Source organism: Mauremys reevesii, linkage group 4 (genome assembly GCF_016161935.1).
Source record: "Mauremys reevesii isolate NIE-2019 linkage group 4, ASM1616193v1, whole genome shotgun sequence".
Lineage (NCBI taxonomy): Eukaryota > Metazoa > Chordata > Testudines > Geoemydidae > Mauremys > Mauremys reevesii.
Genome location: NC_052626.1, coordinates 54,707,969 through 54,732,648, shown reverse-complemented (window position 1 = coordinate 54,732,648; position 24,680 = coordinate 54,707,969). Strand labels below are relative to the sequence as shown.

Genomic DNA, 24,680 nt, shown 5'->3' with positions numbered 1-24,680 from the left:
GACCAGTTAAACTCACTTTTGCATTTAGCAGCAGTATATCTCCAATGTTGCTGAATTAAAAAGCAGATCAGGTTTCTTTTCAAGACTTGGTCTTGTAACTATTTACAATAAAATATGTTGCCTTAAATATTTAAGGCAGAATACTTAGCGAGTTTGATTTACTTTATTTTACTGAAAAGACATGTTAGCTGAAAATTTAAAAAGGAAGAGAAAAGCATTTCTCTCCCTAATATTTAAATTGTGGGTGGTCTTTTTACATAAACTTTAATTGTCATTAGCTGTTCAAGTTACCAGTCTTGAAATCTGGCTCTCATTAACACAACATTGCAAGTGAGTTAATTATTTTTATGTTAATGTCAGGAAAGAAGTTTAAAAAGAAAAAAAAAAAGACTACTTACGGATAGTTCCCTCTTGCTCTTGTAGAAATCTTTCTAGCACAATTCGAGCCATCAATGATGGTGCAAAGTCCACCTTTAAGTGGCAGAAATAAAAAGAGAATTTCAAATGATGGATACATTTACATTCTCTTTATCTTGTCAAGGTCATAATGTCTGTGTATACTGAAAATCAAGTGTAAAACACTATATGCAACATTAATGCCCTTTCTTTTATATTGCATTCAACTATTTTAAACAAACAGGTCTGACCAGAGAACACATGGCACCAATCCACAGTACAACGTGGGAAAACCAATATTCATAGAAGACCCTGGAATATTAATATATTTCTGTAAATAAATATAGTATATATTTTCCATTATTGAGAAATAATCTCAATCAATGTATTCACTTAACCCCCCTACATCAAAAAAAGTATATGTTTACATTGTCTCTACCTACAGCAGTCATACAAAATGTTTATTATTTAAATTTCTGTAAAACACACATCGGACATTTGTTCAAGTTTGCTATAAGTTTGGAATGTTATCACTGTTATTTTAACTAGATACTCTATGCATAAAGACTAAAATATTATGATTAATGTGCAAATACTAAAGTAATATTTGGCATTTAAACTGCACCTTGTGAAATAATAATATAGATCAATTTGATATGTGTGTGTGTTATATTTCAGAAGAAATGGCCATCTTTTGCTGTTGCTTATTACAAGTGAAACCCACAAAATGTGATCTCAATTCTAGTAGTGCCTTCAGTTCAAGATGAAGTAGTATTGTGGGCCAAAAAACAGAGTCTGAAAGCTGTAATAGAAAATGAGTTTGGGTTTGGGGACTGGTCAAATTTTTTTAGGATATCTTTTTGTAAGCAGCTATTACTCTGTTTTAATGGTTCTTGTACTTTTGGAAAATGCATGGTGAAATAACAGTTTTTAGATAACATTACTGGAGCGAATCAAGTTTTTTTATTTAACCATAAGACAGCAAACCTTACTCATATATTATCACAATGAATTTTTCTTGACAGGTTTTCAAGTCCAGTATTCACACAAAATTTTTATCTTGATTTAGTAACTAGACAAAAAGGCTGGCTTCATTTGTATATATAGCTTTTTTTCAAATATGTATGTACTTGGATGTCCTTAAACTCCCCAAGTAGAAAGAAATGCTTCCACAGGGCTGCTTATTTCCAGTAACCCACATCAGAGCTGACACATGAAAAATGGTGAAATTACTGAAGGTAGTCCAGCCTGAATAAGGACTACCTTATTAGTTCAGGTACTTGCATCTCCCTAATTTTCATATTAATCATGTGTCCATCTCTCTCTGAAATAGGGCCATCAAGCTTCATGTCAGAATTTAGCATGTAAGTAAAATTCAGAGTGCTTCAAATCTCACTTGAAAATATTTGTATGTAGAGACTAGTGTGACTAATTTTACTATTCCTAACAAAAAAAGATTTTTTAAAAATTGTTTAGTATTGTTCCAGTACATGTACAATGTAAAGATGTCTGCACATAATTTATAAAAAATTAAAAGAGACTCACATAGCCTCAAAAAAATATGGAACTGTTCTTATTCACCAGAGCTGCTATATACTGTAATGTACCTATGTAATATATTTCTCATCAGTTTTTACAGTTTCCACTGATTAAATATATATTGACTCATAAAGTATTACTATTACATCAATTGTCAGCAGATGCAGGATCATGTCATTTAAATATTAACTATCACATAAAAATGGCAGCTTGATTGTTTGGAAGCAGTAATATGGTGCTAGTTATTGCCACAGTTCCCTAATGCATTAGGTAGCGCACACACACACACAAACCAAAACAAAAAACAAACAAAAACAAAAACACCCAACAGAAAACACTGCCTTTCTTATGTACCTTACTGTACAGCCAACAAATAAGTTATTTAAATAACTTCCCTTTCTCTATAATTTTTTATTTATCTCTGATCTAAAGAAAAATTATCTGAATTGCAAAGGTGCATTAGTACAGTATGGGTAAAGGGAGGTTTCTAGAATCAGAAATTATATGCATCATCTGTAAGTGAATGGGAATATCATGGGTAGAAGAAGAAATGCAAACAAAATATATATGAAAATTAAGAACACTAATACTGTATTACTTTGCTCTGATGAGATACTCTTTTGTAATAGTTCTCATGCAATATAGCAAACCCAGTTAATTTACCAAAAATTCTTACTAAACCAATTATTTCTTTATCCAAATAGGACAGAATTCATTTAAAGCCTTTGGCTTTCATAAATAGCAAAAAGGCATGCTTTGCCAATAATATAAGGTAAATCTCTTATTATATGTTAACTGTATCATCAGGGTGTGTAGACACTTCATAGACCATTAAAACCTGCTAGTAACTGATAGGTAATGGCTCATTTGCTGACTGCAGCAATGTACAAGAGACTGAAACTGAAAGAGAAGCCATCCTTTCTTGATAATATAACATGTAGAACTTGCTGCTATTGCAACACTTAATGTTCATAGTGTCACATCATTTTTAATGCAAACACTCATTTTCTGCCTTACTCCTATGTTTTCTATTAAAGTGCAACACAAAAACAGCATACATATCATTCTATCCCTTTGAGGGTTCCACAAGCAGTTCCAAGTCAAATCAGATATTGTATTGCTATTATTATTGTAAATAAATACTTCAGAGTTTAAGGCAGAGGTGCCTCGAACTGTGGGGCGGGGAAAAACATTTGCAGGGGGCTGGGGGCAGGCGAGTGGCAATGCCAGGTGGCTTGTGGCAGCCCCACACAGCAGAGCTTGGTAGGGTGACCAGACAGCAAGTATGAAAAATTGGGACGGGGGGGGGGGCGGCGGGGAAGTAATAGGCGCCTATATAAGAAAAAGCTCCCAAAATCAGGACTGTTCCTACAAAATCAGGACATCTGGTCACCCTAGGGCTCGGTCAGTCCCCACAGGAGGTAGGGAGGGAGTGCCACCTTCACCCCTTGATTCACCTCAGCAGGCCAATCACCTTTGGGTCACTGTCAACATCTGCTGCAGCTGCGCCAATTTCCACTCTTGGCAGCCTCTGCACCCAGCACTGGCTCCGCCCCCAGAAATAGTCACACATACCTTCCCCCACCCTGAAAATCTGCCCTAGTGGTGAAGCCTGATTGCAAGGTAGAAGCAGCACACTGCTGAGGAAGACTTGGCCGTGCCATTGGTAAGTATCTGTGTATTTGAAACTTACAGGTGTAGGTAATTTAATTAAAGCTGTGCTAAGGTCTCCGTTAGCCTACTCATAAACCTATCATGCATACCTTTGCATATGCCTATTTTTGCCTGGGCTGAGGGGAACAACCAAAAATTGTAACTCAAGAGGGCGGGGGGGGGGGGGGGGGGGAGAGAAGAACAGACACACGACTCAGTTCAAAAAGTTTGCAAACTGCTAGTTTAAGGGCTTGATATTTCATTTTTTCTAGTAGGCTCATTACCACAATTATGAACTTTTTACATCTTCATTCAAAGTAACTATTGGAACACACTTTTTTAATGAAAACAACTCATCGTGTCCCAAACAGATTCATACCATAGTTACCAAACAATATCAATAAATTAGTTACTATCTCGTTAAAGTGGCAAGTGTACCAAACTTCTTGTACACAAAGTTTTCAAATATATTGATATATTGAGTGTTTAATTTGCTTAATTGCTTTATATTAATCTGTCTTCCTTAGCCATTCCACTAATTTGTATAAATGGAAATAGAAGAGTCAAGGAAATGAATTGCTTTTACCCCTTAACTATAAAATCATGGATTTGGAGGGGGCGGGGGAAAGAAGGAGAGAGTTTAAACAAGAAACTCAAATCATGATATTAGTCTACATGTCTTTAATCAACATAGGTATTTTAAAAACAAACCAGCATGTTAAACAGCACTTGTTTTACTCAGTTTCTCTAAAATTTTCAACAAAATAAAAATTCCAGAAGCCTCTTACACATTTGCCTTGTAGAGACTAATTACATTAACTGATTTATTAATAAATGGGGCTCTTTGTCCAATTATTGGAAGTACTAACAGACTTGGGAACAATTTCATATGTCTAATGTGCCTTGAAGCCATTTTTTTAGGTTAATTACATTTCTAAGTCAAATCACTATACATATGCCCCTTAGGTTTTACACAGGAAGATTTAAAAAAATGATTACCTCATTGGCTAGCTCCAGTAGTACAGGGGCAGCTGCATTTTTCATCACCCCATTCAGGTACCTAGACAAGACAAAGCCAGGTAAATCTGCAGTGGCAAGAAAAGGCCATCTTCAACATGTCAGAAATACACAGGGGACACTTTTCTCTTGGGCAAATGCCACACTCAGCCTGGCTAGAAAACACTAGTTTGATAGTTTAAAATACTTATAACCAAAAGATTCCCTATCATTAACTTTCCATGGTTCCCTCCTGCAGATGTGTAAGATATATCAATCTCAGTTAAGTACTTATTAAAAATACAACAAGTAAGCCAAGAAAATCATCTTTCAAAATTGTATTTTTGGCTGAATGCCATATAAACAAATTATATCTGTATTATTAAAAGATGCATAACACAAGAAATCTCTACTATCCACAATGAAGATTTGGAGCTCAACACTATCTTCAAATGCATATGCACGCATCATTATGTAGCTACTGTGCATGTGGGCAAAAATATGCAAATACAACTACTGATTTTACCAGTTAGGCAGCAGTCTCACAGCTGTGATGTAAGCTTTCTGTATTTAGATTAACAATATCAAATGAATGCTACAAAATGAAAAGAAAGGCATTTTATGGTCAGGACTGTACGTATGGGTGGTAAAGTTTCTGAACACCCCATCACACTGACTAGACTGCCTTTTTGCCTCCTTACTATCATTATTGTTTGATGTTTATATTGCATTAGTGCCTAGAGGACTCCTTCAGGATTTGCTGGGAAGAAATTGTGTCACTGGCAGTTGTGAGGGGGCCAAATGTCACTTAGTGGCTACACTCTAAAGGATGGGAGTGGGAGAAGAGTCATAAAAAGCAATGTAGTATGCAACCTCTTCAGAAGATCAGTTTTGTGACAACTGTCTCTCTGCACAAAATCTAAGACTAGTTGGATAAACTGCCAGAACCTCCCATACTGGTAAATCAATCAATCAAATCAAATAAAAAAAAAATCTGTGTCCAGGAAAAGCAGAAAAGTGGTTTCTAGTGGTGGGACAATGACAAAGTCAGGAAGTCTGAGGTTTGTTACTGACTCCAATAACAGCTTGCTATGAATGGGTCAAAATGTATTTACGCCTCAGTTCAACCATCTGTGAAATCGGTACAACAACATTTACCTACAACTCCTCACAGGGGTATTGTGATTTCTAGCAATTGTAAAGCATTTTGAGGTTCATTCATGACAGGCATGATAGAAGATCATCTTATGGAAAAACATTTTCAATTGCATGAATAACTACTTTAAAAAGTCCCCAGCATACAGATGAACACATATAATTTGTTTTGGTGAAACAAACAAGAGTTCCCAAATTTTCAGATCAGTAGCACTCACTCGACACTGACATCCTATAACTTCATAGTACCTGGTTAGTCCACTGTCAGCAGTAGCTACTTTCTTTAATCTATTACAGGCCAAAAGCATCTCAGCCCTGGTGTGTACTTTATTATGAACTTAGTGACTTCCTGTCTTGAAGACACACACTGTGTTGAGGTGGACTGCTTCATTATGCTGAAAAGCATCCTGGTCTTTCTGGTAAGCAGCTTCCAATTTTGCCCACCTCCAAGATTACTTCAGGGTGCACAGAGTTGAGCACAAATCAACACCTACACTCAGCGGCACTATTACCTGTTCCCAGCAGCACCACTATTCCAAGCAACCAGGACTAGTACCATTCCATCAATGGGAACCAATGATTATTACAGACCAGTCTGCCATGCTACAAGTGTAAACCATGGCAAATTTGTCTTCCAACACCAAGCCTACTCATCTTAACCCTCAGCCACATCATTGTCAGGTGTCAATCCTGTTGCTCCTTCCAGTTCCCTCCTAGTTGGCGGGCAGATATTCACCCTATTGCAGGTAGAAGCAATTTGCCCCTGTAACTTACATAATGTATTATTTATAAAAAGAAAAGGCTCAAGTTCAGACAAGCCTTCCCTGCACAAGGATGCAGAATGATTGTTCATCTCTTTCTTGGAGACAAAGCAAGAACATCTCATAGAAGAAAGCCAGCACAAACTACAACAACACTGAAATTAAGGTCCTTTTGGATGAAAAATCATGCTTACTATTTCTGTACATGGCACTTTGGTATTATAGTAACTGGAGCATTAAAAAACACTATACTGAGATAAAAGTTTCTTCAAATGTTACAATAAAAAAATGTAATAAATGCACCCTCATTTAAATTTTTCTGCCAAGTATTCAAACTCTATTTAACTACTTCAGTCAGACAAATCTTTCCTTACTTAGCCCAAAATACCCACATGAAATCTATTAAATTAGTAGATTACTCACCAAGATGTTTTAGTAGATTTATTAATGTATTTTATGCAGCTGTGTTAAATTAACAAGACAAAATAATTGGAGAAAACATTTTTTTACATCATTTCCACTACCATCAAGCTTCAGACATGTGAATTTGATATGCACATACTTGAGACTGTACAAAACATGAGGAAGATTATGAAAGCAGACTTTACTCACACAAACCTTCTTACTGGCACCAATGCAACTACTGCTGCATATAAGGCAAGCAAGGTTTGGTTCCATGTTTCCTGCTCTAAGACATTTATAATAAAAAAATAGATAAACACTACACTGGGTGATCTGGAGACACATTTATCACAAAGTGGTTCAAGTGTTCTAATAACTAGCACTTCTCAGAACATGTTGAAACAGTCACAGTTAATGTATTGTTATTTACTGAAACTGTACTAGTGAAAATTAATTAGAAACAATATTATGTAGTAATAGTGTGAAATTGAAAGATTTTTAACAAATATCCTCCCTAAAGAAGAATCAATACTGGGACAGGCAAAATGTGACCAGTGTAATGTGATAAGGCAGTGCAACTATTTTTCAAAAGAAAAATAGCAAAATATGGTGCGTTAGATTTTCTTCCTTCATGTCTAATAGTACGAGGTTGTCCTTAGTTCTAAATATGTGACACTGCAGAAACATTGAGACTAGCTAATTGTTTACAAATGAAAGCTTTTTGTTTATTTTCCTCATTCATAAAGATAATATTAAAGCATAAATACCAGACACCTATAATCACAATCTCACTTGCCATGAAAGCTCTTCAGATATGTCAGTCTGCATAGTAATATTTTAATTGTATATCTCTACCAGTTATCAGTATGCCCCAATTATGTCATTGAGATGTCTAAAGAAAAGTCAGTAGAACTAAGACAAACTATAAGGTGTTAGCAATTACTATTTATTAACTCAAGATGCATACAACTGTAAAATTATTTTGTAAAATGACATATTAAGGAGGAATGAAAACCTTTAATAGGTGTTTCTGACATTCATGTGGTTTTAAGTTTTAGTTCACTCCTGTTTACATTATATTGGTAAATACATTAATTTAATATGCAATTTTTTACATCATAAAAAGTGTCCAACTTAAACAAAACATTTATAACTGAGCAGGCCTCCTCAATTTGGGTAGTTTTCTCTCACCAATATAATTTATATCATCAACCTTGGCACGTAAATCTTATAGCTTTCAGAATAAGGCAATACATAACACTAACACATGTGCTCCAAAAGATATAATCTTGTCATCTTGTCTTTAAGCCTAGAAATTCTGCTGTTAAAACTGAAGAGAAGACTTCTGACTCAAGGATCTTTCACTGAAATTATCTTGGGGTACTTCCACCATCCTATTTGTTAATTTATTTTTATATTAAATTAGCTTAATAACCTGATTTACTCAATTATAATTACAATTAGTAGGTACTACAATACCTTCTAGTGGGATGGGAAGGTAGGTCATACCTTTGGTAGTAAGTTTCAATAGCCTCAGCAGTGTGATGCTTTGCATGTGTTCTTTTGATTTGTTTCTGAGAAGAAAAAACAAAACAAAACCAGAGACTTTTATGATGTATCACATCAGACACATAAAGCATGAATGTCTGAGTGCATGCTTTTTGGCCACCGTATTCAGCTTATAAGGGAAACTGAATTATATTTTGAGAATTCTATATAGAAATGGTTTTTCATCTATCTATTGAATAGAATGTGTTCAGACTGTACTGCAATGTACCATATATGTAAAAGCCAGTAAGGTCATAGTAATTGAATCTAAATAAGTTTGCTGAGGGCTGTAGAGGGCAAAGAAAAACTTGTTCTCTCTTTCAACCTTTGTATTAATTTTCCCTCAATTCAATTCCATCTAAGTCCTCTGCACTCTAGTTTTACAATTCAATTGCCATTTTTAACCAGGAAGAGCATTGCTTAAAAACAACTTATTTGAAAAACCACAAAAAGTAATTCCACAGAGACTTGCCACTTGACTGACACCTGTCATCTCATGATAAATGACTCCATTTTCTGCCTCTCTTGCCTTCTGCCACTCCGGCAATGGTCATTTATCATCATCTCTGTCAGCAATGGAAAGCAGCACTGACAGTGCAAGTCAGCAAACATTTAGCACATGGAACCACGCAACACAGGGAAATTATTATTGTCAGAATAATAATGGTTTAGCATAATTTATTACAGGTCCACCAAATAAGCAAAGGCTAGATGTTATTAGACAGATGGATGGGTAGGCTTGGCAGCCATCCACTGAGACTCAGGCGGTGCTTGATGTGGAAAAGGGAACATCCTCCAAACCAATCAGAAAGCTGGCAGTTCAATTACAAAGAAATAAAGGGACATTCATCATTCAATTAGGCACCTGTCAACCCTCACAAAGGAGAAAACTTCTAACCTGGTACTCCTGGGAGAAGATGCTCAGCAGAGTGGACTGCGATTGACTGGAACAAATAAAAGAAGGACAAAGTTAATTACTGGAGTGCACTGCAAAGAAACAAAAGAGAAGGGAGCTTCAAAGGTAGGCCTGCTGCCCTGTAATCTAACAGAACATGAAAACAAGTGTGGAAAAGTTGTTCCAGATGAACACCTCAGACAAAGGCTTCCTGCTGCTAGGTCAAGGAGAGAGAGAGAGAGGATGAGGGAGGGGAGAAAAATATAGCAAGAGTTTCAAAGGAAACTAACATTGTTTGGGTGATTCTTTTTCAGCTTCAGAACCCACAAAGTCATATCAGTAGCATGTAGTGGAGTTAAAAGGGAGGGGAAGAATGAAAACAAAGCAAATTTCCATTAATAATTGATGGAGTTAAATTCCATTAGCAGTTGGGAACATGCCGCTTGTTCATTGGCAACATATTGAAATTCATTTTGTTAGCAGCAAGGGAACCTCTTCAGTAGCTGTCTCATATTCAGGGTAGAAACTTAGCTCTCTGTCAGAAGTAGCATATGGGACTACTGGAACATTCCCACTGAAACTGATGTGCTTTGAAAATAGAAACTTTCACAGCAGGAAGCTGAGATTCCCTGGAGTCGGTCATTTCCAAAGGCTGCCATAAGCTTCATTCATCTAAGGCGCCACTCAATGTCAAACACCTGGCAATGAAGCAACCTGGAAAACATTCTTCCCAAGTGGGAATTTTTCCCTCAGAATTGTTAACATTTAGAAATGGGACAAGATTTTTTCCTCTAAAAGGCAAATCAATACCACACTGCTACAGTCTTCAATTGTCCTCTGCGGATATATCCAGCTCATCACATCCTGAATACAATTAATTACTTCTGATATATTTTCTTACCAGATGCAACTTGAACAAATTACAGTTTCAATAAATCGAATTTTATGGTACAGCAAAGCAATATGAATAATTAACAGTTTTCCTTTCATGAATGCATCTACCAAGACATATCTTAGATTGTTCTGATATTCAGGAACAAAGACTGAAATCATATTCCTCTATCAGCTAACTCATACAGTTCACTACACAAGAATTTAACAATAGCATTACGTCTATGTCTTGCTATTGTGTTTTACATTGCTGACCCTAACACGGTACAAACTTAAATGTTCTATCTAGATATTTACATAGCCCCACTATGGTAGTATTTAAACACCTCAGCTAAAGATAAGGAAGTATTATCACCATTTTATAGATGGAGAACTGAGACACAGAGAGATTAAATAATGTGTCTAAAATTCACACCAAGTATGAGGTAGAACCAAGATAAAGTCCAGATCTCCCAAATCACAGGGCTTTTACTACAAGATCATTGTTTCTTTACCTACCCCAATCATATCATTATATTTTAATATTAGAATTGTAGATGGATATTAGTCTAATATACAGTTTTACAGAATACTACTGAATAGAATTATAGAAAAAATTAACAAAGTTTCAAGACAGTCAAATGATGCAAATAAATGCACATGAAAATTTCATATTTAACTTATTACTCTTTATATTAAGGTAGAGCCTATAAGATCCAAACAGGATCAGATTGCCATGTTGCTAGGCGATTGGTTTGTGGATATGGTTAGAACAACAGGCAAGGATGATGAATTTAGCAGCAATGATCTGAATGGATATGAAGGAGATTAAAGGGGTATCGGAAAGATCCATGAGGAGTTTGCAGTAGTCAATATGGGAGATGGTGATGGCCTGCACAAGACTTTTGATGGTGTGGACATACAGAGGTGGTGAAGCAGGGATCTCAAGGATCTTATGAAGGAAGCAGCAGCAAGATTTGGGCACCATCTGGATGTGCAGAGTTAGAGGATGTGGAGTCCAACATGACACTCAGGTAATGGGCCAGGGGAGGCGGTAAGTGAAAGGGAGGATAGTTGTGTCGTTTACCATGACAGAGAAAAGGGAAGACTGAGAGGGAAGACAAGGAGTAAAGATTTATTTTTAAAACGTTAAGCTGATAAATCCTATTTTTCTTTAAATAAAAAGGCTAAAGTGACAAATCATTCTACAGTACGGAGGATATGTAGATAAATTAAAACCAGTAAAGACTAATATAACAGCTGGAACAGGAAGTCTCCTATGGCCGCAAATTATTTCAAAACACTGTAGGCAGAAACCTTAAATCAGCTTCAACATCTTATTAAAATAAATTCATGATTTTATTAACCCCTAACATCTTATTACAAGAACTGAAATTAATGACCCATTATTTATTTTTCTAAAAAAAAAAAAACAACAAAAAAAACCCACAAGTGTGTCTGTCACAATTTAAATAAGAGAACTGTTTCTCCTTACTTTTCTTGATTCTATGCTCAATATAAGATTTCTCTTTGATAAGTTCTGATTATATTCTACATCTTTTTTGGCCTGCTTCCTCTCCTAATCCCCAACTTTCTTCTACCAGTTCCCTTCCTCTTATCCGTGTTATCCCAATTACTGTACTTGTACTTGTTCCCTCTCAGTCTTACGTAACTCGAATTTTGCATAAAAGTCAGAAACATATACTCAACCATTACTGGGGGGGGGGGGGAACAAAAACACACCCTCCTATTTCTAGCTTACAGAACTTTTTCCATAAATGCGGATTTGCGTAAATCAGGTTTGCATAACCCGGGGCGGGGGGTCCTGTACTATCTAGCTGAAGCTATTTAAGAATGCTTTCGGGAGGGGGAGAGGAAGAGGATCTACAACTTATGGATTCCTTGGACTCTGTTCAAGGCTGTCAACCTTGCACTCGAATTAACCTTTTTACCTTGAAGATCATCCATAATGAACTTTCTACTCAGTATGTATAAACATATATTGACATTCATGCCATACTTTTATCTCCATGCCTGATTAGTTTAATTTTTGTTCTTGTCATTTCAAAACTGGATTTCTATGGACAACAGCAGAATGGATTCAAAAGACTCTTCTTTCAACACTTGGAGATGCCAAAATCTTATCTAAGAAACATAAATGGCATCTATTTTCAAAACTGAAATGTCATCTTTAGGCTCCAACTCACATACAACCACAAAGACCTCCCGTGTAAAAAATATTATGGGAACGAAGGTTTGTTTGCATACAGGGCTGGATGCTGAGTCTACTGGACTAAACTATAAATAATCAATGTCAGAGCCAACTTTAAATCTTGTACAAGAGTTAAATATAAAATGAGTTTGGAGAAAAACAGTGGGCATTTCCTGGAAGAAGCAGCTTTTGTTTTTAAGTCTTCTGGTTGTTGCTGCCATCCACAGACACCACTCTGGAAATTTTGAATGCAGTGTATATTTTTTGAGTATCTATGGGATAATATGTTGATGCAAATAAAATTATATTTCATAGATTGTCACAGTACAGAATTAGTTTATGTCCATGCAGAATCTGGTGGACCAGAGGATTTCATTAGCATCAGTTCCGATATTCCAAACAGATCTATATAGAGGATGCTGGCCGAACCAAAGATTGGTCTGTGGCCCAGCTTAAGCTGTAGTGTAGCATAGCCTAAATCAACATAAATTATGTCACTCAGGTGTGTGAATTAGCAACATAATTTATGCCAATTTAAGCACCGGTGTGGGCAGCACTATATCCGTGGGGGAGCTTCTCACACCAGCAGAGTTACTGCCACTCGTGGAGACTAGAGTAATTAAGCCAACAGGAGAGCTCTCCTGTCGGCTTACAATGGCTACATTGATGCACTGATGCAGCTGCGCCGCTGTAAGGTCTCTAGTGTAGCCATAGCCTTAGTCTTTTGCTAAATACTATATTCAGCCGGGTTTCAAAACATAAAAGAAACCCCTTTGAACCTATGCTACCAATAGCTGCAGATAATTTCCGGTAAATTGATTACACTTTGTAATATTTATTTTTAAATGTATACCACACACAGCATTTTAGTTAGTTAATTTTCTAAGATTTCAGCAACTGTGCACACTCAGGGAATAAATCAAGCTTACCCTTTAGAGACTCTGATTTTAAAACGGATTCTGCCTCTATCTATCCCACACACCCCTCTCCCCTATGTGTGTTTTACTTAAGTCGGTGAAGCCAAAAATTCAGCTTCACGTTTTATGAATTTAACCGTAGTACATAACGGAAAACACCAATTCAGCATGGATAAACTCCAAACCAATAATTAGGGCCCTACCAAATTCACATCCATGAAAAACATACCATGGACCTGAAATATGATGTCCCCCCGTGAAATCTGGTCTTTTGTGTAATTTTACCCTATATTATACAGATTTAATTGGAGAAACCAACATTTCTCAAACTGGGGGTCCCGACCCAAAGGGGTTTGCGGGGGGGGGCGGGGAGAGGAGGTGTCACACGGTTATTGTAAGGGGAGCGGGGTCACGGTATTACCACCCTTATTTTTGCACTGCTTTCAGAGTTGGGTGGCCAGAGAGCAGTGGCTGCTGGCCAGGCACCCAGCACTGAAGGCAGAACCCCACAGAGAGCAGCACAGAAGTAAGGGTGGCAATACCAAACCATGCCATCACACTGCTGCTGGTGGCAACACTCCCTTCAGAGCTGGGCTTCTGGACAGCAACTCCAGCTGCCCAGCTCTCATGGCAGTGGCGCTAACAGCAGCAGTGCAGAAGTAAGGGAGGCAATACTGCAACCTCCCTTCACTAATCTTGCAAAATACAAACAAAAAAAAACAACAACTTTTTTGGGGCAGGGCTCCTATAGTTACAACACTGTGAAATTTCAGATTTAAAAATATATAAAATAATGAAATTTACAATTTTTAAAATCCTATGACCGTGAAATTGACCAAAATGGACCGTAAATTTGGTTAGTCGTTTAGCATAAAATGTTCATAAGTAGATAGCAAGTCTCATTTGGTATATAGTAATTTCTTTATGATTTTTTCCTATACAGACACTCCCTTACTCGAATTTTGCGCAAGTCGGAAATGTATACCTGACAATTACGCAAAAAAAAACAAAAAACAAAAAAAACACCCACCTATTTATAGCTTACACAACTTTTTCCTTAAGTGCGGATTTGCGTAAATCGGGTTTGCGTAACCCAAGTGGCGTTCGTATAAAATAGTTTGTGAACACTGTGGCAAATATTCAATTATCTTCAAAATAGACCCTATATAGGTTATATATTCATGTTGTACCTGTTCCCAGACTAGTTGATTTAACTAATCAACCAGCTGGCAATTTTGAATTTTGTAACTGAACAATCGGAAATTCATTTTCATCAAACATTAGCATTTGAGATTAAAATTCGCTGTTTGCGAAGTATTTATATCAGTAAAACCTGATCACTCAAATGTACATACATGTTTCGCTGGTCACTCAGCTCTAATACTTAACCACTTAGTGAAATGCTTTGAGATCATTGGATGACGTGCTACTAGATAAGTGCTAGATACTACCAGTATCATCCTGAAGGTATTTTTGTTCAAACGATCAGGGTGGATCTGATTTAAATCCCTAGTCAGTAAGACTCGATTTAATCATGGATTTCTCCACACACACAAAAAAAGTGCTTTCTTGTTGGTTGTTATAACCTTAATATGTATTCTTCACAACTCAGAGACAGTTTCAGTACACACTGTACATTTTTAAAGTGATTTATTTTGAAAACTTTTCAGATTAGTTTTACAGCTATAGCAGAAAATGTATGATTGATTGTTTGGTTATTTCATTTACCAAAAGGTAATTGAAGCAGCTATTTATGAAGTCATTGGGTGGTGAACTATCTCCAATTCAACAGGTTAATCATTAATATTTGCAGGATTTTCTTGCCATGCTGTATTAGGAGGAGAACATCACCAGACAGACATTTAAATTGTTTTATTTAACTAAAAAACGTTATATATTCTGGATTTTTTTCTTCAACCAAAAACATATAATATTTTAACAAAACAAGCATATGAATTTTGTTAAACATTCAAGTTTTTTAAAATCAGGTTTGTTTTTGTTAAAATTGTTTTGAACTAAAATAGTTGATGTAATTTTTTAAAAAATATTTCATTTAACCATGTCAGCCAAGTCAACATGAGAAACTTCAAATATTGGCTTCTGCAGCTAACTCAGTCATCTTTACCTTCATTTTCCTGTTTGTTCATAATCCGGAAGAGAAAAACAAGCTTTCTTGCTTTTTTGGGTCCCAAATGATTTCTCAATTTGGAATGAATTAGTCCAAAGGAAGAAAATATTCTTTCTACACCGGCAGAAGAAGCCACTGCTGTTAAAAGTGAGATTATCACTTCAACAGTCTACTGATTGTGCTTAAGTGACTTCCACCAGTTCACTAGTGTGACTTTCTTTAAAACATCATCAGCAAACATATATTTCTTGAATGATTCACCCTTAGCTCTGAAGTTTGTTATAGTTGGACATCCAGCAATCATCCCTCCATAATGCCATGTCATAGCCAACTCTTCTTTAACAGTTAAGGTTTGACCCTGGTACCGAGTATTGAGAAGATCTGCAAGAAAATGAGCTGCAGATAGTGCTTGTCCCATTCGTTTTTTTAATGTTTGTAATTTAACTCTGTTGTTGCAGATTTCTCTTTTTAAGATCTCGCTCAATTCCTTCCAAATTTCAACAGTGTCAGCAATAAAACAGCTATTTCCCTGCACTTCGTTCAAGGCTACAGAAATAGGCTTCAAGGTACTCAGCATGTGTACAACATTTCTCTTGAGCCCAATGTTGAGAACTTTGGCTGTGACCGTGCCATCTATTTTTTCACGATTTTGTTCACAAACTGTCATCAGATTAGGCCAGTTCCTGATATAGTGCAGTCCACTACTGAGTCCCATCGCACGTCATGTGGGAGAGTTAGCTTGGTTCCTCCCACTTATTTTCCAGAGCAGCTGCTGCAAAGCGGTTGTTACGAAATATTTTGTAATTTCAACAACTTTAGCCTTTATTTCTGGAACACTGATGTCTTTGGCTAGGAGGTGCATCAAATGAGCACTGCAACCATATGTTATTAGCTTGAGACTCTTCACTCTCTTCTAAATAATTTCTTCTCATCTTGGATACATTTGCAGCATAGTCTGTGACCAAGCTATGTACTAGACATTTGAATTTTTTTCCCCACAGTTTGTTATAGCTTTTACTGCTATTTCTTGTAAGTATTCTGCTGTGGGTGCATTTCCTGATATATCAATTGTTTCTGTAAGGAAGACATTTCCTTTTTCTTTTGTCACACAAGCACATACAACAGGATTATTGTGGACATTGCTCCACCCATCAAGACTCACGTTAACAATTTTACCATCTAGACCTTTTGCACACTGCTCAATTTCTCTTTCATACACTTTATCCAGCAATTTGCCTGCAACATCTGCTCTGTTGGGTGGACTGTATCCTGGTCTTACTGACTGAACCATGTTAATGAAGTGTGGGTTCTCAATCATACAAAAAGGAGAGTTTGTTGCATAAACAAACCGGGCAATTTTTTCATCAATTACCTCTTTTTGTAATCTGCTGGTTCTTATCACAAAATTATCTATGGGCCTGCCTTATTCCTAAACCCTGAGCTGTGATCAGGCTCAAAAATAAGACAGGCCCAGCAAATGCTATGATGCTCTACATTTGTGAGCTAAGAAAAGTGTAGGGAAGCCACCAACAGCTGTGTGTGGCAGGGCCGTACCCCTCTTTTTGCTGTTGCTTCTGGGAAATACTAAAGGTTTAATACATTTGTGACCCCTGACAAAAGCAAACACCCTAAAGACTAGTTCTTGTCTAAGTTCTTATTTGCCAAACTCACCTGTATTGATTTAAGCTAAATCAATTAAAGCAAGGTTTAAACCAGTTTCAGTGTCTAAATTAAGGGCTCGCACCAGTGTAAATATGTTGTTTTTAAGTCTCTTTAGATACAATGGGCATCTTTTCTAAAACAGACCTGCACTTAGAGATTTTCTCCAATGGTGAAAATCCAAAGAAGCATGGAATAGTTTAACAAAATCTGAATACCAGAGCATAAGAAGTTTTTGGTATGATGAAACATCATTAGTAGACAATACTTTGGCTTTCTAATTCCCAACGAAGACAGCAATATTTGAGAAATATTCTTATTATAAAATTGTATTATGGCATTAAAATAATATATATTATTTGTCCGGAACCACTTGCTGCAGCCTGGTATGCTACTTTCAATATTAGCTTATATTAAATTTAAAATCAAGATGAGGTTTAAGCTCAGCTATTCATCTGCAAAACTAAAAGTATCAATCCATTCTGAAATTCACCAATATTAGCTTCATTAAAACATACAGTAGCTTAATTCAAACGATATTTTATCAAGCACTTCTAACTATGAAACTGTTATAAATGTTTCTGTGAATTGAGTATTAACAGATTCTATAGCTCTGGTAGGGATGATTACAGTGCAAAGTCAGGTTGAGCGTGCGTGCGTGTTTAAGTAAAAACTTGCTGCTTATATCCAGTAATGTGAGGAGAACCCTATGACAAAGCTCTGTGAAGGATACTTGAGAACGGTTATAACTCCTATGACCTTGACACTGAAGTTGGTCTAACAACTTCTACACAATTTAGTGACGTGTGAAAACAGATAATGGTGCAATACATAGAAATGGCAGCATTTAAAATTCATAGTACCACAAGGCCATTACTTTTCCCACTGGGCCACTTGAACTTTAATAATGGCTGACCTGGTTGGCCAATAAGTTCTAGCTGAAGACAGAGGAAAATTGCCAGTATTAGATACTGTTTGAATAATTTTTCATTTAGAAAGATTTTAGAAATTCCTTTAAAACAGAGCACCAATTCTTCCAGCTCATTTTTTCGGTGTCTTCTTTAAATGGACAATATATTTTAAGGCAACTCCAATCTGAACAGTCTGTATCAAACACATGTAAAGAAAATAAAATGCAGATCTAAAAAAAATGCCGGCGTAAATACAGATTATCAGCAGAGGCAGTGAACATGTTATATGTTACACGAATAATGCTAGTTCACCTGTGTTATATTTCTTCACCTTTCAGCCACATCACAAGAAATGATGAGCAGGACTACCATTCAACAGTCACAGTAAAAGAACTGTAACTTAAAAACATAGAAGATTATAACCCTTGTTGAGGTATTTTGTAATCTCCAAAAAAAAAAAAAAGAAAAAAAAGTCAAGTCATCAAGAGAAGATGTAATTTTATGTGCATGTTTGCGCACCTAAGTGTGCATGGAGACAAGAGTAGTATTTCATAGAACACACAGTTAGATGCTAAATGAAAAAGGATAAATACCAATTAAAAGTACAATTAAAAATGCAGTTGTGAAAACAGATAAGAAAGTCACACAAACAGAATATAATATTGTGTAACTTCTTAAGTGAACTGACTTGACTGCCTATTTTTGCTAATGCGTGCTGAAAATAGAAATATCATTTTGGTAGACCTTATCAAAGTTAAATGGCAGAGTATTTGTTGCATATACACTTAGAACATGGAAATCATGAAGAGCTCTTTTGCAGTAATTGCTCTTTCATCAAATTTGTAAAGTAAAACCTGTTGTGTGAAAACATAGGAAACATTGTAAAATTAAATTTTACATATTGGAAAAATATTATGGGCAATACAGAACAATCCAGGTGAAAGATAAACAGATGCAGTTAATGCAGTAAATATAAAAACTATGTCAAAACAACATATATAAACTCACTCTACCTGTCCACCGTGCTCCCCTTCTCATCTCCCTCCCTTCAGCTAATCCCCTCCTAACAAAATCCCATCATAAAATTGGGAGGGGAAGGCTGGAGAAGTCATGGAACTAACATGAGGTTAGTAAGTCATCATACTGTTCACATATTATATCCTTTCTCCATCAGCACTTTGTCTACCATGTCTGTTTTGACTGTAAACGCTTCAGGACAGGGACTGTGTTACACTGTGTGTGTACAATGCCTTATACAATGGGATCCTGATCTTGATTGGAGTCCCTAGGCACCACCATAATAGAAATATTAAATATTCCAATATAGAGTGGGTAAATATGCTCAACTATGGCACCACAATGAAGCCATTAGAGAGAGATATCAGTATCCCTATAAAATCCCATGTTTGTGTGTTTAAATGTGACACTGGTAAACAGTTTTTCCAATATTCAGATTGTTTAAAAGTTACAGTGAAAACAGGTTTGTGTGTGACTTATACATGTGAATTTTTTTTTAAAATTACAGTTTTATATCTTGACATTGTAATCTGCCAATCAACTGAGAGTATGGCTCCAAAAGTGCATGATGAACTGATGCACATTACTCCTACCTATTCCATCCACATTTTATTTCTATCCTCAACTTGATCAGCACTTACTCTTAGTATTTCCCTCTAGGGATTTGTTTTAAAATGGCAGTGAAATAAAAAAGGCAGTGAAGAGAGGACATTATATATCAGTTCTGTGAGCCTTTCACATCTTGCTCACCAGTTCAAATCTGGACTGAATTGGTAGTGAGCAAAAGTCATTGGCATCTGATGATGGCCTGTATGAACAGAGTTTGGTGGTCTTATTCCAGCTTCCAGGTTGTCACGCAGCATAAAGACTACAATTACAATGAATATTAAGTGGCAGTTAAGGCAGAATAACCAAAGACAATGTTCAGAGAGATTGGGTTACCCTCTCTTACCCTTAGGGCATATCGCCACTGCCCAGGTCACCTTTGTCAGGCTCATGGGGCTCGGGCTGCAGAGCAATAAAACTGTAGTGTAGACACTTGTGCTTGGACTGGAATCTAGGCTCTGAAATCGCGCAAGGAGGGTAGGTCTCAGAGCCTGGGTTCCAGCCTAAGCATTTATAGAGGAATTTTATAATCCTGCAGCTCAGTCGCCATGAGCTTGAGTCAGCTGATACAGGCTCAGAGACTTGATGCCTTGTGTTTTTTATGGCAGCAGAGATATAACCTAGATGGCCACCTTCCAGGTCAGAGTTGAGGCCTATAAGTTACAGTAATGGGATCACATTGTACTCAGATTGTGGCTGCGAGCATCATTTGACAGAATCGTCCCATGTTTTCATTTCCATCTAACTGTTTGGGCAATTATATGGTTCCCTCAACAGCATCGTTTCAGATCACGATACCTCAGCCCATTTGATAAGGACTATAACAGATTTATGATAATATATAGACTTAATTTGATTTATGCAAAACGAGAAAGTAATTTCACTTGGTAGTCTCCCTTACTTTTTTCCCTTTAAATCTGATCTGAGCACATAACCTATTATTTTTCCTCCTTTTTTTAAGCCATATACTAGCCTCCAAAATGATAAATACACTAGTGCCATTTCAGAAGCATATTTTTCCTTTCATACGTATTAACTTCAACTCTAAAGATAATTGGACCTTGGATTTGCATTTAAAAATTAGAAAAATACTTTGGCCTGTATAAAAACATATGTGCCAATTAAAAATCCTTAAAAATAACCCCCAAAACACACTATTTGCTATAAATATATAATCAAATTTAGAAAACTATAAATTATATTTAAATTTAGTATTTACAAGCAATTAATTATAAAAACACCCAGGTGGCTTTCATTACATAAATTACTATTAATTTCATTGGCCTCATGCTGCTACTGTATTTAACATTTGCATGTGTCACATGTCAAGTGCACATAGTGTTGCATAACTATCTCCAGGTACAAATGAACACCTAAAAAGGCATCAAAGTTTTTAATGACACCATTATAAGCAGTTAATTTAAAATAGAAACCATCAGTAAAACATTAACTTTAAAAGATGATAATCTTCAGTATATAATTAAAATAATATGTAGTTCTAACTAAGTCTGGAAGTTATTTTTTCCCCATTGCTACGTACAACACAAGTACAATTTTAAGTCATGTCTATTTTATAAAGTTAAATATTTAAAGAAAGAAAAACATGTTTACAGCTGAAAATTTAGGATTACATAGCTAACCATATATTAAATTTAATTAATTTATACCGCCTCCTTACAAACAGCTAGAGCAGTGTGATACTTTGCTACTTTATTTTTATGTTACCCCTTTTCAGCGTGTTACCTTACAGATGTAGGAAGAGCATACACTTCAGAAAGTTTGCTTCCACCTCCACAAGCAGGGATAAGACAAATTGAATCCCACAACACTTCCTTCCCACTAAAAATGTGGTGGAGAATATGAAGTATAAGATGTCATAAAATCCAAGCTGTTCCTTAGACCTGCATTATATATTTTTAAAATGTCACTTTCACACAAGCTACACACCTAGTGGCAAGAATTTACAGAGAATATCCGAGAAAGTGATTCACGACATGATACAACTCTCCCCTGCAGTTTTTATTTCATTTTATTTCCAACTCCCCAATCTAAAAAAACCCTAAGATTTATATACTTCTTAAAGCGCTCCTGAGTGCCCTTTGCAACCCCCTCTCTTTAAAGGGACATGATCACAGTACTTTCCCCCTCTGTAAGGGAGCAAAAGAATAAGAATTCTTTTGGAAACCCAATCCGTGGACTAGATGAAAGAAGTGACCTTGAATGCAAGTATTTTCTAACTTTGCGTGGAGGCCAGCCATGCCACCTGTCTGAACTACCAGAATTCCACTAACCCAAGAGTAGGTGACTGAGTGGGTAAGCTAACTGACTACAACCCAGAAGTTTATAGGTTTGAGTCTTGCTTGATATAACACTGAAAGGAAATCTCCATTTCACCCAGCTGCAAAATGCCCTACAGTCTATCAGGCTAGGGCATTCAAAAGTGGTCAGATGTGATGCTGGCCACATTGCTCTCTTGCGCACTGTTGGCTATGAAACTGTCTGTGCCTTAATTGCTTCAGCCTGATGAGCCACTGGCTTGGGGGAACTTTGAAGAAGCAAGGGGCAAAGGCAGTGTTAAAAGAAAGAGGGGGCGGAGACAGGGACAAGGGAAAGCTAAGATCCAAAATTACTATTAAACACAGGGATTAGCTCAATTTACAGCACTCAAGTCACAGGATTGTTCAAATTTTATAATTTGATAGTGGAATTGTCAAACAGTCAAAAGGTCTATGCATGGGTTGTTTTGTTTTAAGTGCATACACAGAGGCTACGATTTTCAAATGGAGCCTAAAGAAGGTGGGCACGCAAACTTAACTGAAAAATCAGTGGGACTTGGACATCTAACTCCTATATACCCCTTTGCAAAAATCATAAGAGAGTTTTAAAACTTAGCTTATAACTTTAAACTTATAAAGGTGACCCACGAAGAAATAAAAGTGATCATGGCCTTAGTTGATTTATGGTGTATAAAAGACCTGAAAAGTTGTTGTTTTTTCGATTTGTTTCTTACATTAGAAAGATCAGATCTTAATATGCTACAAGACTCTTAGGAAAACTGCAGAATGAGAGAGACCAAGACATCACAAAAGGCAGGAGACTGGAAAGTGAGAATTCAGAGGAGAAGAGATTTTTGGTCAGACTATTTAATTTTCTGTATGTTACTGAAACTAACTTAACTAATTTCTCCTGTTAAACATTTAGGGGGAAAAGTACTCTGTGAAAGATTCAATACCTCTGCTTCTTAAATTGAGACTTTCCATCCAGTTCTCCAGTAAAAACAGGGATGTCAAAAACTGGTGTTTTGTTTTTAATCAACAATTTGAAAATTGCAGGAATGAAAAGGGACATTTAAAAAAAAAATCTGTAAATTGGAGTGGAAATAAACATGAAACTCCCTTTTTCTTGGTACCACAAACTACTTTGTTAATGTACCAGTTTTCACTAAACCAATTACGAAAAAATCTTTATGTTAAAGTTGACTGTTTATATGTAATCTGTTACCTGGAAAAAAACAAAACAAAACAGAAGGACTCTCTAGCCACCTAATCACCATATCAATGACACATGCCACAACAGAGAAGCACTAGTTTATTTGATTGATCATGGTAGATAAACTCCAAATAACAGAGAAATTAACAAATGCTTGACATTTGCTCAACATCCATTATTCTGACACTGCTTTCAGAATTTCAAAGCCTGGGAGTATGCTTAATCAACATTCATATTCCCTAGTGAGCTACAGGCACCATATTGCGCCCCGCCTTAGTACTGATGAAAACTGCATATTGGCCATTTCCAAAATGTTCTGGGACTCCACACAGGGCCCCTTCTCTCTCTTGTTCCTGTTCTGCAGTTTTCTTTTAAACACTTCCAAGACAAAAGCATCTGCCAGTTTTTCTCTCTGGGGATGTATGCAAAATGAACTTAACAGTTTTAAGGCAGGAGAAACCCTCACATCTAAATTCATTCATAGGACAGAAAAGGGCCTAAGAGGCCTCTCCAGGGACAAAACCCTGCTGAAATGTTCCCCGACAACAGTGGGAGCTTTATAAAATCTAAGTCCAGACAATTTCCAATTCAAATACCCAGCATAGCATGACCTTTGTCAGATCTATGAGTCCTAGATGCACCCACTATTTTTTTATTCTAACCAGCACAGACATTAGACAGGGCACTACAGCTAAGCAGGAGGTTCAATATTTGCATGCTCTTCTATTGTGAAAATGTAACAGTGACAGCACTGTGTCGAATTCTTTTCCCTCTAGAACTTTAACTCCATAGGAGAGGCATAGCTGACAGATGACTCTCCCAACATCTGTGTTATGTACACTGCACAGCTGAGGAACCTTGGATCACTGTCATACCATCCTGGAGATGACCTACACCTTTCTTATATCTACCCATTATCTGAAAAAATATATACCATTTGAAAACACACTATGATTTTAACAAAAAGTAAATATGGCAAGAAAGATTAACATAATTTATAATCGTTAAGCTGTTCACAGAGCAGCTCAACATGTTGTATAAATGTCCTATACAAAATAATTTATCAGACCTGACATGTTGCACATCATACTGTATTATTTAATATGCTTACTAAAATTTCATGGATCAAGCTCCACTTTTGAAAGCACACAGAAAGCCCTAGAAAAATATTTCTTCATCGTCCATGATTTATTTTGATTACCTTTTACAGCTACATGACAAAGTGGAACTCACAAAATTACAAGGTTAAGGTTTACACAGCTATTGCTTCATATACTAAAATATAACAAATGGTTTTCATGTCTGTCTAGTGTTTTACTTGAATTTAGTATTCAGCAGAACACTATGCTAAGCACTTAGTTTTCTACTGAATATTTTAATGATTTTAGATAGTGCTTACAATAAACATCCTGGCCCAAGGTAAAAATGTTAGTGAGACTTTGTATTTGGATTTTTTTGGGGTAAGGAAAGACAGACAAGTAATGGATTCTATAAATTAAAGCAAATCTATTGTTATCAATATGTAG

The 24,680-nt window shown here is 36.3% G+C and overlaps 1 protein-coding gene across 3 annotated transcripts in view; it reads right to left on the bottom strand.

Annotated features, from left to right (window-relative positions):
- CDIN1 (CDAN1 interacting nuclease 1) overlaps positions 1–24,680 on the bottom strand; it is a 192,250-nt gene that overhangs the window by 145,378 nt on the left and 22,192 nt on the right. Inside the window, exons 2-5 of one of the 3 annotated variants that reach the window (XM_039538063.1) lie at positions 9,349–9,394; positions 8,382–8,476; positions 4,588–4,648; positions 399–471 (exon numbers count right to left, since the gene is read on the bottom strand). In XM_039538063.1, the coding sequence (XP_039393997.1) occupies positions 399–471; positions 4,588–4,648; positions 8,382–8,476; positions 9,349–9,394 (275 nt within the window). Of the gene's footprint in view, positions 1–398; positions 472–4,587; positions 4,674–8,381; positions 8,477–9,348; positions 9,395–24,680 lie in introns of those variants that run through there. The other 2 variants (XM_039538064.1, XM_039538065.1) reach the window with 2 other exon arrangements.